Genomic DNA, 15,736 nt, shown 5'->3' with positions numbered 1-15,736 from the left:
TTGTGACATTGAACCAAAACTCTACAACGCTTGCAGTTGATACTATTAAAAAATTTTGTCTGGGACATTTTTTAAATGGACATATTGTATGAACAAAATATTAAAATACAGCAAACAAAAATAAAAATAGTAAATTATTAAATATTAATTTGACAAATAAAATAATAAAGATTTAATTTAATCAATTAAACAACAAGGTTACCAACATAGCTTAAACAAAATTCTCTAACTCATGTAGCCGAGGGCCACAGAATATCAGTTTTGAAATCTACGAACACATTTTGTTTATCCCCAGTGTATGTCTGAACTAAATTAATATTCTAAAAACTTATCATTTTGACTTTAGTTAATGCTCATTCGTACAGTATCCTCACAGCTTGCGTATCAATCTTAACAAGAACACACCTAATTGATATCTATTACATTTTATATTTTGGTGTGTACTTAATTGTTTTTTAATGCTTTGTTTTTAAGTCAACCGCTGTTGATTTTGCTAAAAGAAGTCATAAATACTTATATATTAACGTTATTAAATACATGAAACACACGTGTCAAGTTTGTGTGAGACATACCTACAGTAAACACACGTACAAACAGCCAGTTCCTAACCGCTTCTGTGTGCGAGGCATGTTGGGCTATAATGGCGAGGAAATACGTCATTGAAAACCCACCAAGAATTAAAATAATCCTTCCAAAATAATCTCTTTCTAACCTTATTGCTGTAATTTTATTACGTATTAAGTCTTCAATTTTTTTTTTTTAATTTTGGAAGGGAGGGGTCCGGACCTCCACGAATCTCTGGCCGTGTCCCTGTGTGACGTTTGTTTCTCTCAGAACAATCCTGTCTCGTTTTTGTTCATGCGAAAGCCAGCACAGAAGGTAATTTAGAAGCACAATATGGTAGTGCATTTGCGTAGAATGTTTGCATCTTGCACCTGCACGCAGTCTCCACAGCCCGGCCGACGCTGCTGGCCGCTGCTTGCCCGGGAGTGCCCTTCCTGTCGCTGTCTTGTGTAACCTTCTAACACGCTTTGTTCTCTTCCTCCTCCCCTCTACCCCTCCCCCGGTCTAACACAAAAACCGCAGGTGCTCAGGGATAACACGGTGTTCTCCTACGACTGGTCGTACATTGTGGCTTGGATCGGTGTGGGCTGGGCGCTGGTGTCGGCCATCTTGTTCTCCGCGGCTGCCATCTGCCTGCGCAGCGAGCGGGAGAAGGAAGAGGCCATGAACATGCAATACCTCATGCCCGGTAAGGGAGTTGCGTCGCGGTGCTCCTGCCAACACGCCTCTTTAATCCAGTTCAGTGCAGGGTTTTATTACGTCAGTTGTTTTGGTTCTCAGCATGTTCAAATGAAAGCCATACAACCAGGGGCGTAGCCGGGGGGGGGGGGGGGGGGGTTAGGGGTTCAACCCCCCCCCCTCCCCCTTTAGCAACAACAAATCTTTAATTAATTTCTTATTCATCACTCAAACAAATTTCATATTAAAATTAATAAAATTGTAACCATTCCAATATTTAAATTTAAGTACCGAAAACTGCTAAAATAGCACTATTTTACATCTTAAAATCCAAATTTTCCCTAATACGGGTGGGGGGCTAATGCTTCTTAACACCCCCCATACACAAATCCTGGCTACGTCACTATCTTACACTCATGTCGAACCAGAAAAGTTATGACATCAAACAACTGAAGTCCAGTGAATCTGCACATCTGACTGGGGTCTTAAACCACAGAAAGGGTATTTCCTCACAGGAGGAGGATTCTCCATAGAATGGGTGTTTCCCACACCACAATGGGAATTTACTGTACAGTCATGGATGTCCTAGAGAACAAGAATTGACTATTAAATAATTTTAATTTCAGAGGAGTATTTAGCTGGGTATGATTTATAATTTATTCTGATTTTTGAAATGATGAACATCTTGATCAGTAAATAATTTTTTTTTCCTGTAAATCACAAGAAACAATAATGACCAAACTTTTTTTGTTATTATAGTGGAATTTTCATTAAAAAAATTAAGATAGTCTATTTAAAAATACATAATTAAATTTTTTTTTTTTAAATAATAACCACTTGGTTTAAACTGTGTTTTAAACCATTGTGGTTTGAATCAGCCAAACCTGGTTAAATGTGTTGCTTAAGTTAGAAGGAAAAAGGTTTTATGAGAAAGCTGAACTGCACAGTAGCTGAGTGACAAGCTACCTCACCCATGATGAGGTGTTTCAGTGGTGTAGCGAGAAGGCTCCAGTCATTCCCGAAAATATAACTAAATAAGTAAATTCAGTATTCAAATCTCACATTATACCAAACATACAGAATATCCATAAAACACTGTCCCATTTTCAAGCGTATATTATAACAGTTTACAATGATTCATACATAAAGTTGAAGGTAAAATAAACTAGTTTTTCTTACAAATGGTCAATATGTGCACCTTTTAGTTATACAGCACACATTCAAATTCAACCTAAAGTCCAGAGTAATGGAAGCAATAAATAGCCTCTTCAATTCTGTGCCTCAACTCTGGCAAATCATTAGGTAGCGGCGGAATGTAGACACAATCTTTAATAAAGCCCCAAAGGAAAAAAATCGCATTGCATTATGTCAGGTGAACATGGAGGCCAGCGAGAAAGAGCTCTGTGGTCTCGACCATTACGACCAATCCAGCGGGCAGGACTTGGACCTTCTACCACCTCTCGTACAAAGAGACTCCAACAGGGAGGGGTTCCATCATGTTGCCGGAATAAAATTTAAAAGTTTGCCCTCTACTGGTTGGAGAAAGAACCATTCTTTTGCAATGCAAGCGAAAAAATAAACAAAGTAGTATTTGCACGAGCGTTTATGTAAAACTGTTTGAGATACTCTTTAATTGTAACCTAGAACCAACACACTACAATGCAGTTCGTACTTTTAAAATTTATAACTGGGACTTTTTTTATGGACAAACTGTATATACATTATAGGCTGTATCAGTGGCGTAGCCAGGATTTGTGTAAGAAGCATGCAACCCCCCCCCCCCCCCCCCCGTATTAAAGCGGGGGGTATGGGGATCCTCCCCCGGGAAAATTTGGATTTTAAGGTGTAAAATAGTGCTATTTTAGCAGTTTTCGGTACTTAAATTTAAATATTGTAATGGTAAACATTTTATTAATTTTAATATGAAATTTGTTTGAGTGATGAATAAGAAATTAATTAAAGATTTGGTGCTAAGGGGGGGGGGGGGGGTTGAACCCCTAAAACCCCCCCCTGGCTAAACCCCTGGGCTGTATATGACACTCCCAGAACAGGTGGAAGAATGCAAAGCCCTAATGTTTGTCCTATTCGAGGCCACTGGGACTCAAGTTCTTTTAGGGTTATCAGATGTCCTCTATTATTTATTTATTTATTTATTTATTTAACTTTTGTTTGGCAGAGTTAAGGAATATACACCTTCTCTTACACTGAATAACTTATAATAAGTTATATCCAGGAATCAAAACTAAAATCACAAACTACTACATATTACAAATTACAGCAGTTAGGTACTGATGAATCATATACCAATTTAACATTCAAATAAAGTACAAAACATAAACCATTTAAAAAGAATGTATTAAATATGAAAATATAAAAATCTAATTAAATACTAATGTAAAACATATTAAATATTGTTTTAAATTCAAAATATTAAATTAACTTTAAATACTAACCTAAAAAATTATTAAATGTGGTTTTAAATAGAAAAACAAAATATAATTAAATTATTATGTAATTCTCTCACACACAAACATCCATTCTGTATTCCATTGGTTACTAGTCTGTGAATTTAGAGAGCCAAGGTTTTTTTTATTAAGAGTTTTTTTAAATATCTCGGTAGACCGCTGGTGTCCAGAATCTGGCTCGAGACTGTTCCTGAGACGACATGTAGTACCTAACTGTTTTGGCCGGACATGTCGTCTTTTGATACCCTTATCAACAGCCCAGGCATATTTTATAACAAACTACCAACAGTTTTGCTTTTCAAACAAGTATTATAAAGAAAATTGTAAAACATGTCCAAAATTGATTATTTGAGAGCAAGTTACTGTGATAACATATAAGCATCTGGTGGTTAAGAATATTATGACATTTTTGTTTGTATGTCACTTGGTTTAATTACCTTAGTGTTATTTCTTCATTTACATCTAATATTTATTTTCAATATAATTTCGGATTTCTGAAGTTTGAATAAATACTATGTTATGACTGTTTATTTTTTACTTACATGCAAATATTAAAAATAATGTAGAACTTAGCATTACACTTTTTAAAAAATGTCTCTCTTATTTTTTTTTCTGTCAGTTGCCTTCTTGTGTGCTTCCTGCCTGGTAGTCCTAAGAGGTATATGTGCGAGACTTTTTATCAGTTGTAATATCTCTGTAGTCTTGGGCTCTGACCTTTGTGAAGCTTCAAATCGATTAGGCCCTTCACCACAACAGAAATCTTGGCTATGCCGCTAAGTCTTACCAGTCACTGAAGATGTGAATGCTTTCAGGAGACCATTCACATTTCAGTTTCAAGCATCAATGGAACTTAAAATTGTGGTTGAAGTAGGTAATCCACGTAGACATGTTTGCTTTGAAATGCTTCACAAAGCAAGGAAGTTGGTTACCATTAAAATGTAACAAAATAAATAAGAATATATGCTAGCTGGAGCCATCACACTTTCACCTAGAAGTATGTCAGCAGTTTTTACAAAATATAACTAACTTATTAACAGCATGCCTAGAATAACCATTTAGTATGCCATGTAGTATAATATATCTTATGTATTATTGCCATCTTATGATTTATTTATTAATTTAAACTTATACACATAATACTTAATTCTAGTTGAAAGTGCCACAGTAGTGTGCAGTATTCCCAGTGATGTGTAAACATTCCCTCATGCCATTTTCTTAGCCTGTGAAACACTTTTCTGTAAGACACTCCATGCTGGACCAATCCACAGTCATGCTCTACCCATTTTTACACTGATTAGTTCTTACATCTACACTTATGGGATTTATTTTAACTGTAGCACCACTACCTAGGGGTTAATATTGCTGATCTTCAACTCACGTTTTTAAGAAACCTTCAAACACTGGAACCTTGACTCACAAAAGGGCTATGTTTTCAGGCACAATTTGTTCTAAGTAGTTTTACATACTTTTTCGTAAACACAAAAAAAGAACTAAATTAACCTAAAAACTATTTGAACCTTAAAGGGCCTGCCAAATTCACGCAGTTGCGTCTGACTGATGCGTCGGAGATTATGGCGCAGATGCAAATGTGGCAGTTGTTTGGATCACGTGATGTATGATGTCAGATGCTAATGGTACAGTCTTGCAGAGTGGATCTGTCTGACCAGAGCTGGTGAAATTTGAATTTTTGATGTCAGACAGATCAGTCAGAACATCAGCATTAGACGTCATGAACACGGTTCACCAACGAGAAGCATGAATAAACAAACTGTAAAATATATAAAAAAAAAAAAAAATTAACATTTTTTAATGTATGTTTATAAAATTTTGTCTTGGAGTACCATTTTTAAATTTGTTTTCTACTAAGCTGCTAGATGCTAACTGTTTTGAAAGGGAAAACGAAGTACCCAAAAAAGCTAATAAAGTGGAAAACCTGTGTAGGAAAGAAAAAAACACATTTTGTCGAAATATATATTAAAATCTAGTTAAAAGTTTAAAACGTATTGAAATTAAATTGCTATGTATTTACATTAATCTCTCTTTTGTATAGAGTTCTAGAGTAAAGCCAAGATAAAGATATCTGTAGCAACCTGCCGTGCTGTCCCCAGTGTATGGTTATGTGAACCAGCTGTATCAGTCAAGTGAATGTGGCACGTTGCTACAGATAGCATGGTCGGACGACACGGTCGGGCAGATCAGACAGCCGCAACTGCGCCAATACAGCAGGGCCTTTGATCAAGGAAAATTTGTCATTTTAACCATGGGCGTCGCAACCGGGGGGGGACGGGGGGGACACGTCCCCCCCAATAATAAAAGTCTTCAATTTCGTCCCCTCCAATAATATATTTAGTTTCATAGTTATATTAAAAATATGATTTCTGTGATATAAATCATATGTTGCGCATGTTGCATTTAGTCCAATCGTGGTAATGTGAGCAATTTTTTATTCAATCTTTGTGTAAAATAAAAATCAGATCCGATACCGAAGCGCGCCGATAGCAGAAAGCCGAGACGAGTCGAGCCGATCCGATCAAGTGCGCGGCCTTCCATTTGATAGCATGGGTTCATATTACTGCCGTCTGCTGCGAGCCGAGCAAGTGCTATAATTAGAATATTTAGGAAAGAAAAATGCCTAAAAACCACCTTTTTGCACCTTCAAACCCCAAATTTTCCCTGGGGAGGACCCCCGGACCCCCCGCTTTTTTTTTCTCCAGGGGATGGATATTCCTTAACAACTAAATCAATTGAAGTCCCCCCCCCCCCCCCCCAAAAAAAATATATCCTTGCGACGCCCATGATTTTACCTACAAGTTTGGGCAAAAGTTATATTTGCACATTTTCTGTGCATTAAACCCAAAAAAAAAAAAAAAAAAAAAAAAGAATTATCATCTCTGGCAGGTTTTTCCACACATTTCACACGTGTTAAAGTGTTTGGCATGTCGGTATAAGAGGTGAATGTAATGTTGGGACCGGGAGCCGTGCGAGTGACTGTGTGTGTGTTATCTTTGAAAGATTTGTGCAATGGGAGTACATGACTTGATGTAAGTTTTTGGGCATACGCCATTGCTTAGCACATGTATGTCTGTAGAAGAAAACTACAAAAAAACACAAATTAAGCAATTAGCGATTCCTGAAGAAGATGTTTGGTCTTTCAAAGCAGCTAGAAATGTTATTTTTCTGAATTTATGTAACTTTTTATTGAATGCAAAATAGAATGTCTGTAGACTAAAAAAATTACAAACATTCGAAATAAATCTGAATGATATCTCTTGATTACACAACATACTCTATATCAGTCCTCCCAAGACTGGAATACTAATGTAAGTGTGTGTTGTGGACAGTGTACCCCCAGAAGCAGCAGTACGCGTACGCCACCAGCTACCCCGCGCCGGCGGCCGCCTACCCGGGCCCCTACTACCACGGCTCCCAGTACGGACCGTACAACTACTAGACCCCGGCGCGGCCTCGCGCCTGGCTCGCCAGTCGGACCGCCGCTGGAATCTTCCCCGGTTCCAGGCGACAGCTTCCCGGCGCTCGCGAACGGACGTGCACGTCGCAGCGCTGGCTGCAACTGTCCGGCACTCTACGCGATTCTGCCCGGAACCGTTCCGTTGACGCGGCAAACACTGTTTCGTTAATCACATATGCTTGTGTCTCACGCATTCAAGTTTTTAACTCTTAGTAATGCAAATCGCTGGTGAACATTCACTGCTGACGTGCATTATTTCGAAGATAATTTGATCTTTTTTCATATCTCTGTAAAAAAATTTTCTTAAATATAGAGATAAATTCTGTGAAAAAATCTTTGTACCTGTAGTTATAAAAAAAATTATTTTAATGGATTTTTTTTTAATGAAATTATATTTCTCTCAAGTACTTATGTTATGACTCTTGTTCATTACAATTATAAATGAACTAAGACTCTGTCTTGTAGTTATAAGTTGTTAAAATAAAACATAAAGAATTGTTTGTTTGAAAACATTGCAACAAAAATAAGAGGTGACTTGGTATGCACATTTCTTAAAAAAACACATCCACGTAAGGAAACTGATAAAGAATTTTATAGTATTCTGTGTACAGTATTTTCTAAATATGTGCCGAACATGCTCAAACTACATATAATGAAGAACAATTTATATTTTTGCATACCAATATGCAAATAAACTGTTGAATACTCAGTATTTGTGTAGCAATTTTAGAGTTGCAAGTAGTGACAGTAGTCTAGCTACTGCTCCGTTATCAATAAAATGTGTCTTGTAAAAAAAGGGCCAGAAAGTTAGCAAACCTGTAATATTATATATACATACTGTAATCATTAAGAAAAGAAAATTTGTAGGTAACTCTTATAGTTACCAAAATGTTTAAAAGATTTTTAATAAATATGATATTTTCATGTTAAAAAAACTGGTTTGTGAAATGCCAATAAGAATTTTACAAACTTAAGAAACCGAGTGACATTAATTCCAGCACAAGATGCAAGTAGTAGCTCTGATGCTCTGATGCAATGTGCAGATACTTGAGCGATGTTCCACTGATGCTTTACCCCGTGAAGCCAGCTTCAGGAAACGACGACACTCCCGTGGAACCGGTTGGTTCTCACGCGCACTCGGTCAGCTTGTCGCTCAGCTCAGCTCGAGAGAGCGTCGCTGGCAGTTTCAGTTTGTTTCCGTTGCAGTCTCTGTGACTGCATGATGGGCAGTTCAGCCCAGCGAGCTGATATTAGCGTCGTCTCGCAACCACTGATTTTGTATCTGGGTGGCCAGAGGAAGCATTATTTTTTTCCCTTAAGTAATCAAAACTATGAATAATAACTTGAGAATGGCAAATACCTTTTTGTTTATTTACAAACCGCTCCACGTTCTTCACTTCAGGCCCCGTCTTGTCAGACTATCACACGAATCTTCTCCCTTCAGATTCTCGATGACATTTCCTCTCGTCTTTTGCCTGTCCAACTGTGCTTTGCACGTCCTTTGTATCATCTTTAGGCCGAACAATTATCTTCCTGGGTCTTTGCTCTTTTCCCGTTCCATTTACACAGCCCTTAACTACGTATATAGTTGTTACTTTTGTACCTCATATATTACATCGACTGTGACTTCTGCATATAATTTAGGACACACAACTATCAACTTGAATATTGAAATTTTTCATTTACTGATTAACAAAGGCACTAAATATTCCTGAAGAAGATGTTTGGTCTTTTAAAGCAGCTAGAAATGTTACTTTTCTGAATTTATGTAACTTTTTATTGAATACAAAATAGAATGTCTGTAGACTAAAAAATACAAACATTTGAATGAATTCCATGATATAAATTGCATTTCATAACTATATGGTGGATTAACTTGCATTCGGTGTAATGCGATGTTTTGACATGCTGTACAGTGTTATTTCAGTTTTATTGCAATTCATCATATAATCTTGACCCTATGTATGACGTGAGATGCTGAGGTCAGAGCAAAGCTGTTGGAAGAGTCTAGGTAGAGCATGCGCTAGCATAAGTGAAGACAAACAAAACATATGTACTGTATTCTCTTCTAAATAAGGCAGACATAAGATCCACTGAGTACTTCTTTATGGACAAAAAAAATTTTTTCAATATAGTTCAAAGCTGTATCCCTCTCTCCCCTTATTGTGTCCTTCCTGGCATGCTGTTAGTGCTTCACCCGCTGTTCAACATCTTCCTTGTTTCCTTCCACTTCCGAACCCGATATCAACACTCTCAACCGAACGACTTCACAACACCAACTAGCCGACCCCTGCAGGGCCACCAACCTCTCCACTACACGAGTCCTACACGACACCCCTCTTGGCTTCACCACCCTCTTCAACACTCTGGCTTTTAGCTGCCCTGTGGGGCTGAGTGATGTCATCTGTCTACACGTTAGTCCATTCTGCCGAGTGAGGGTTGATTCAACCTCCATCGTGAGTTAATATTTAAAAAAAAGCGAACCTTATGTGAGTTTGCCCTTTTTTTAAGCATTATCACTGAAAGCTACTCTTTAAACTCTTTTGGGTTCATGTTGATTTATAGCGAGGCTTGAACATTAGTTACAACAGGTTTTTTTTTTTTACATAAAAATCACAAAGTCTTTGCTGTAACATTATAAATGATAGCCCGTAACAATGTGTACTATATAAGTGTTCAATTTTTCCAATGGCTCCAGCACAAAGGGAACTAATCAAAACAGAGTGACCCACATGTGATAACAACCACTTGACACTTCACATGGCCAGTCTTAAGTTCTCTTATGTGCTGTGACATTGAGGTGCTATGCTAAGTATCAACTTGCTGTCTGCAAAAATGTTGCAGACTTGTTGTGGGTGCGGTAATTATTTTTTTTATTTTACAATTTTGTAATTATTAAATGGTTTAATAAAAGCAAAAAAAAAAAAAAATTTTTTTTTTGGAGGTTTTATGTTTAGTCTAATTTGGTGCCAAGGTTAGAGAAAATGGATACAATTTTACTGTGTGTGAGTAGCTGTTACGTAATTTTAAAGCATTCTTAAATACATTGTTTTAATCATTACGACCCTTGAACTTTGTTTCCATAGAGGGTTATTTAAGTTACTGTACTGATGTGTGCAAATTCTTTTGATTAACTAAATTAAGCAAAATATGTCAATTTAGGCCATAGCCCTGTGTAGGTGCATAAAAGTACCTATAGCTACATGTTGTTTAATTTTAGGGTTGTATGAAATATTAAACCTGTCGATAGTAGGCACTGTATTGCATAATGAAACCACTGTATATAATAGGTTTGTTTTATAACATCTTTCAAATCTGTGCATAATTTTTTTTATCTGTTAGTTATTTTTTTACAGAGTGTACCTGTACTGTAGCTTGATTGCCTTGTCAATAATTACACAATTGTATGTAGTTCATTTTATTCCATTACTGTTAGCAACTACATCCAAATTGCTCCTGTTTCAATTAGGCACTTGTGTTTTTTTTTAAAGAATATATGAAGAAATATAATAGTTTAATAATTTTGTAATAAAATTAATTTTATACAAATATTGTAGTTATCTACTTTTTCATGTCAATTACATTCCTAAATAAAGGAAAGCAGCACCTGAGACTATGAAGCAAAATGAGCTATTAGTTTTTAGCGCTTTTTGTTGACAAAACTGAATTCTTGTTGTGGCAACTGTGTGAGTGTGTGTGTCTGTCAATGCCACAACAAAAGAAAATGAGATAAGACAAAGTTTTTAATCCCACAGAATATGCATAGCTTTGACTCAAAACTAAAAAAACAGTGTTTAAAATTAAATATAATCCTCTTAAATGCATAATCATAATTTTATATTTTAATTGTGAGAGGTCATCATTGTTTGCAATTTTAAACAGCTTTTACTATGGCCAAAACTTGAGAGCAGTGACAATTGGGAATTTTAAATTCACGTTCAGTATGTGTCACATTATACCTAAATTACAAAAAATAATAAAATATACAATAGGTTGCAAGTTAAGAGATACATTTGTGTATAGTATGAAACCCTCGGTGAGCTTCTCTGAATTGTATTCACCTGGATTTGTTTTTATTTACTGTAGCATTTTGGCTTAAGTTTTACTCATATGAAACAAACTAGTTTTTTAAAACAATATTATGGACAGCATATTAAAGCCTTACATTAAAAATTTAACTTTTGTATGGTGTCTATGTAATGCTTTGGTAGGTAGGTACCTAATACTAAAGAGCAATTTTTTTTAATTTTTTATTTATTAGGGTGAAATGTGGTTGGTGTCAGTTTCAATCATAATAAACTGAGACTTTAAAAAGGGTGGAGAGTAAAAGAGGAGATTGCTTCACACTGATTTGTGCATGGGAGCACATACTAAATTCGCCTTTGCAACCTTTTCTCCAAAAACTCATATTTTTATACATTAGTCTAGTCAAACAGAGAGCTTGTAAAATTATGTAACATATAGATATGCTTTGAATTTTTAGCGACCGTTAACCTATCTGAATAAGTTTTTTGGAAACCTCCATTTTTGTGTGATTAAAATGTTACCTAAACAGTCGTAAATACCTAATAAAATTAACAATTTCTTACAACCATAGTAATAGAATCATCTCTTTCCTCAAAACAAGTTTGACCCCCGCTTCCATGAACTTTCTCACATTCTTGATAACAACCATAGCTTAAGAATATACAATATTCTTATTAAAGAAAAAAAAAATGCTTGGATGTTAAATGGAGACACATATTTTACCGTAGAAAGAACTTGGAGTGGAATCAACATGGGCTGAACTGAGCATGTACACGGACAGATTTGCGGGATTTGCATCTTCAAGCACTCTCCCAACACCAAACTGTTAATCAACAAAAATCTTCAGCCTCCTAGCACTTGTAAGAACAGATATAGTTATTTATCTCCAGATTTAGGACTCCCACTAAATATATTTCACATGTGGTTTTTGAAACACTAAAATAAGCAGCCCCCGAAGACATTCTGAATTTGGTGCTATGTACACTATTCCTTGCTTTCACATGGTTGTTTCATTTCAAGATCAAATTTCCTTGACTTAATCAGGTTTCCTCGAGACTATCAGGTTCCTCTGACTCAGATTTTGTACACAAGAAAATGAACAAAATCCAGTTTCTTTTGAAATTAAATATGCAGCCAGTGGCGGATTCATAGGGGGGGCGCAGGGGGCGCCCCCCCCCCTGACCAGGGCAGCCCAGCACCAAGCATGGTTCGTGGCCAGGGGAGGGCGCTCACCCGGCCGCCGATGTTATACAATACACATTCATACACTTACCTTTAACGACTTCATGTCTTGGAAACAGTTTGAATAAAGTTTTATTAAGCTTTGCATGTGACTAGAATCTTTAGTTTTTCTGTAGTGATTTTGACATTTGTATACTGCACAATTGGCAATTTTAACTACATATAGCACACAATTATACACCAACAACAGCAAATATTTGGGCGAGACGTAAATGAAACGGATAGAGCTTGGAAAAAGATCTCTGGCTGCATCCAAGCAACCAAGGTGACGTAACAAGGGAGTGTGTGGAAGAGGTAGACCTGCGCCCCCCCTTGAGATTTTTCTGTATCCGCCACTGTATGCAGCTACAAGTCTAATTACAATGCACGAGAAATAAAAGCTTAATCAAACTGTTGTAATGTCTTTTTTTTTACTCTTTTAAATTAAAATTTATATTTATCTTTATACCAAATTAATTAATTTTTTTTTCCACCCACAAAATGGTAAGTACTGTTTTTGCCCTTAAAGAATTCTATAGCTGAAAAGAAAATTATTTAGCTAACACTGAATTTCAGTAGAGCTGTAGCAAACCGTATGTATTCGTTACTGAGTAACGGGTGCGCCATCTAGTAACGAGTAACGAAACGTTACACACGGCTGCATTTCGTTACTCGCATTTTTCGTATGTTTCACGCATGCGTGCGCTTATTCGATGAATTTACGTTACAAAGAACGATGTTTGTTTATTAAGTAAAGTATAATTTAGAAATTCGTCGTCCAAGTTTTTTACTGTTTATTAAAGGTATTGTGTGTATAGACAAAGTTTGAGATTGGAACAGAAACAACGTAAGAAAGTATTTTTTACAAATTAGAAATATGTATGTTTTTGTTTTTTATTATTGCGAATTTTCACGTTTTTTTTATTATCTTAAAAGAGATAATATAATAAAGCCGCTCTTTATAGCTCCAAATGAAGCTTGAGGTGGTAATTTAAAGTCGGACATATTCTTAGCAGCCAAGTAAGTGTTGAGTTAAACACTGTTATGATATTCATTTCAACTTTCTGTTGTCGTCAACTGTGAAAAGAACAAGCAAAGAACATGCGAGAACACCACAGTGTTGTCAGCTACCTGCCATACCATACTAACTCTTCGCACAATCTAGTGGGTGAAAACATAACCTGTGTTTACGTTGCGGCATGCCGAAACAGATGGTTTTATACACAGCAAAGAAAATAACTGTAATTACGAAACACATAAAGCATTTACGTAATACTTAACATTTTTTTTTTTTACTTCACAGCATACAATACTTGTGTTATTTCCACTTCCTTGCATTAAAATATGTCGAATTTGTCACAACAGGTTTTCACTATAATAAAAAAAAATGTCTCAATAATGCCACACTCTGAATCCAAATACAATTAAAATTTTTGATTATCATGCAAAAATAAAAAGTTATAAAGTCACTCACTGACTGAGACCACTTTCAGGTCATACATACTATAGATCCGTTTTTTTAGTCTTAAAAATTATTTTATCACATTAGTGTCACCATTAACCCCAAGAGCAAAGTTTAGACTTAAAATAACCAGCAATAAAAGACTTCACGTTTCTAAAGAGATCAACAATGAACTAAGCAATGAGAGCACTATTTAAAAAAAAAACCTGAACCGCGCCCTTAAGACATCACCCAAAATGTTAATACATGACCATGTTTGTTTGACAAGTTGGATGACTGAGTTTACATAAAATATTTTGCATATAGATAGGATGGGTTCTAAATATTTTAGGTGTTGGATGCAATCAGAATCATGACTGTCCAAAATGGAAACCACATGTTTCCATCACAAGAATTATGTAAAATAGCGAAGAACACATGAACGATTAAAGAGGTTATAAAAGTAAAATAACTACAAATAATGTTAATATGAATGTTGTATACGAAGTAATTTTATGTGTTATGTGGCTTTGTGTGAGATTAGCCCTTGCATGGGATGACTTTAAGTGGTAGTAATAATAATTGTTTTACTATGTTGTTGGGCACCTATTACCTTTACTACCTATTCACCACAGTTTGAGGTGTTGCGATATTCAGGTGAGACAAATAAATTTAAATTAGACTCATTTGGGGTCAGTGAACCGTAGTGGCTTTCAAGCATACACTGTAGGGATGTAAAATGTGCAGAAAACAAAATAAAGTAATGGGTGGTCAGGGTTACTCTAAAATGAAGGTAAACAAATGCCAATATTTTAAATAATAATATTTGTGTGGTGGCTGCTAATTTGGACAGATAACTTTTTTAATGGGTGTAGTGCCCATCCATACATCATTCTTGTACAAATACATGCACAGACACTTATATCTATGAACACCAAATGGTACATGAAATAAATATTGTATTTAATAAAACAAAGCTTAAAACAAATGTAGTGGAAGTAACTTGTTAATTGCCCGGAAATTCACATTGTGCACATTTAAATAGGTACCAAAAATTGTGTAATGTCGCCACAATTCCCCCATTAAAAAAAAAAAAAAAAAACATACATATTTTACAAATTTGTCTGTTCTGAACAATGTCACTGGCTTTACCAATATTAAGTTTTATAAAAGTATTTTAATTTTACTTGCAATTGCCAGACCAGTAGTTTCAGGGTAAGCACAAGCCTTGGTTTCCGTGGACAACTGGGGAGTAGAAATAAAATTAACTTTGTAAATATGACTTTTGGTGTTTGGTAGTGTAAAGTTGAAAAGTTTTAATACTGAAATAGTATGAATAGGCACTTACGTCTTAGTAAAAAATTGTAATAAAGTGTGTTACGTTTACAATTTCACGTCAGGATAATGAATAAGGCCTTAAAAAAAACTACTTTGCAGACTATGCTGCCAGAAGTTTTATCAAACTTACTGTGTCTCATGTTGGTGAAGCACTTCTAATTTGTAACTCTAGAATTACCCTAGCCGTATTAACAGTACTAGTTACGCATCAACTCAAATATAGCAAATTTAAATAGTTTTGCTGACCAGAAACTATATTACACACGATATTAAACTTGCAGCACTTTTTATGTCAGTGTAGAATGGCGTCTAGTTCCAGAAGAACGTTCAAATTCCAAACAATTTAAATTTGTGCCAGAAATTAAATAAAGTATCCTGATTGGCTGGCTGAGGTCCCAGCCAACAGACGCCAAAAACAGAAAAAACTTTAATTCAGAAGCGAATTAAGACAAAAGATAAAATATATACATTCGAATTCAAAATAAAAATTGTTTGAAACAGTAAAACAATCAAAGTAAATGTTTATGTTAAAAT

General features: G+C 35.7%; 1 protein-coding gene across 2 annotated transcripts in view; it reads left to right on the top strand.

The window, feature by feature from the left end:
- The window catches only part of LOC134538107 (uncharacterized), a 73,020-nt gene extending 59,938 nt beyond the window's left edge, over positions 1–13,082 (top strand). Inside the window, exons 6-7 of one of the 2 annotated variants that reach the window (XM_063379132.1) lie at positions 1,087–1,252; positions 7,049–13,082. In XM_063379132.1, coding sequence (XP_063235202.1) covers positions 1,087–1,252; positions 7,049–7,158 — 276 coding nt within the window. In that variant the 3' untranslated portion in view covers positions 7,159–13,082. The remainder of the gene's footprint in view (positions 1–1,086; positions 1,253–7,048) is intronic. The other variant, XM_063379131.1, reaches the window with a different exon arrangement.
- Positions 13,083–15,736: the final 2,654 nt, after the last annotated feature.

Source organism: Bacillus rossius, chromosome 13 (genome assembly GCF_032445375.1).
Source record: "Bacillus rossius redtenbacheri isolate Brsri chromosome 13, Brsri_v3, whole genome shotgun sequence".
In the NCBI taxonomy this organism is placed as follows: domain Eukaryota; kingdom Metazoa; phylum Arthropoda; class Insecta; order Phasmatodea; family Bacillidae; genus Bacillus; species Bacillus rossius.
Note: the sequence above shows the minus strand (reverse complement) of the source record. Positions and strands in the feature narration are given on the sequence as shown.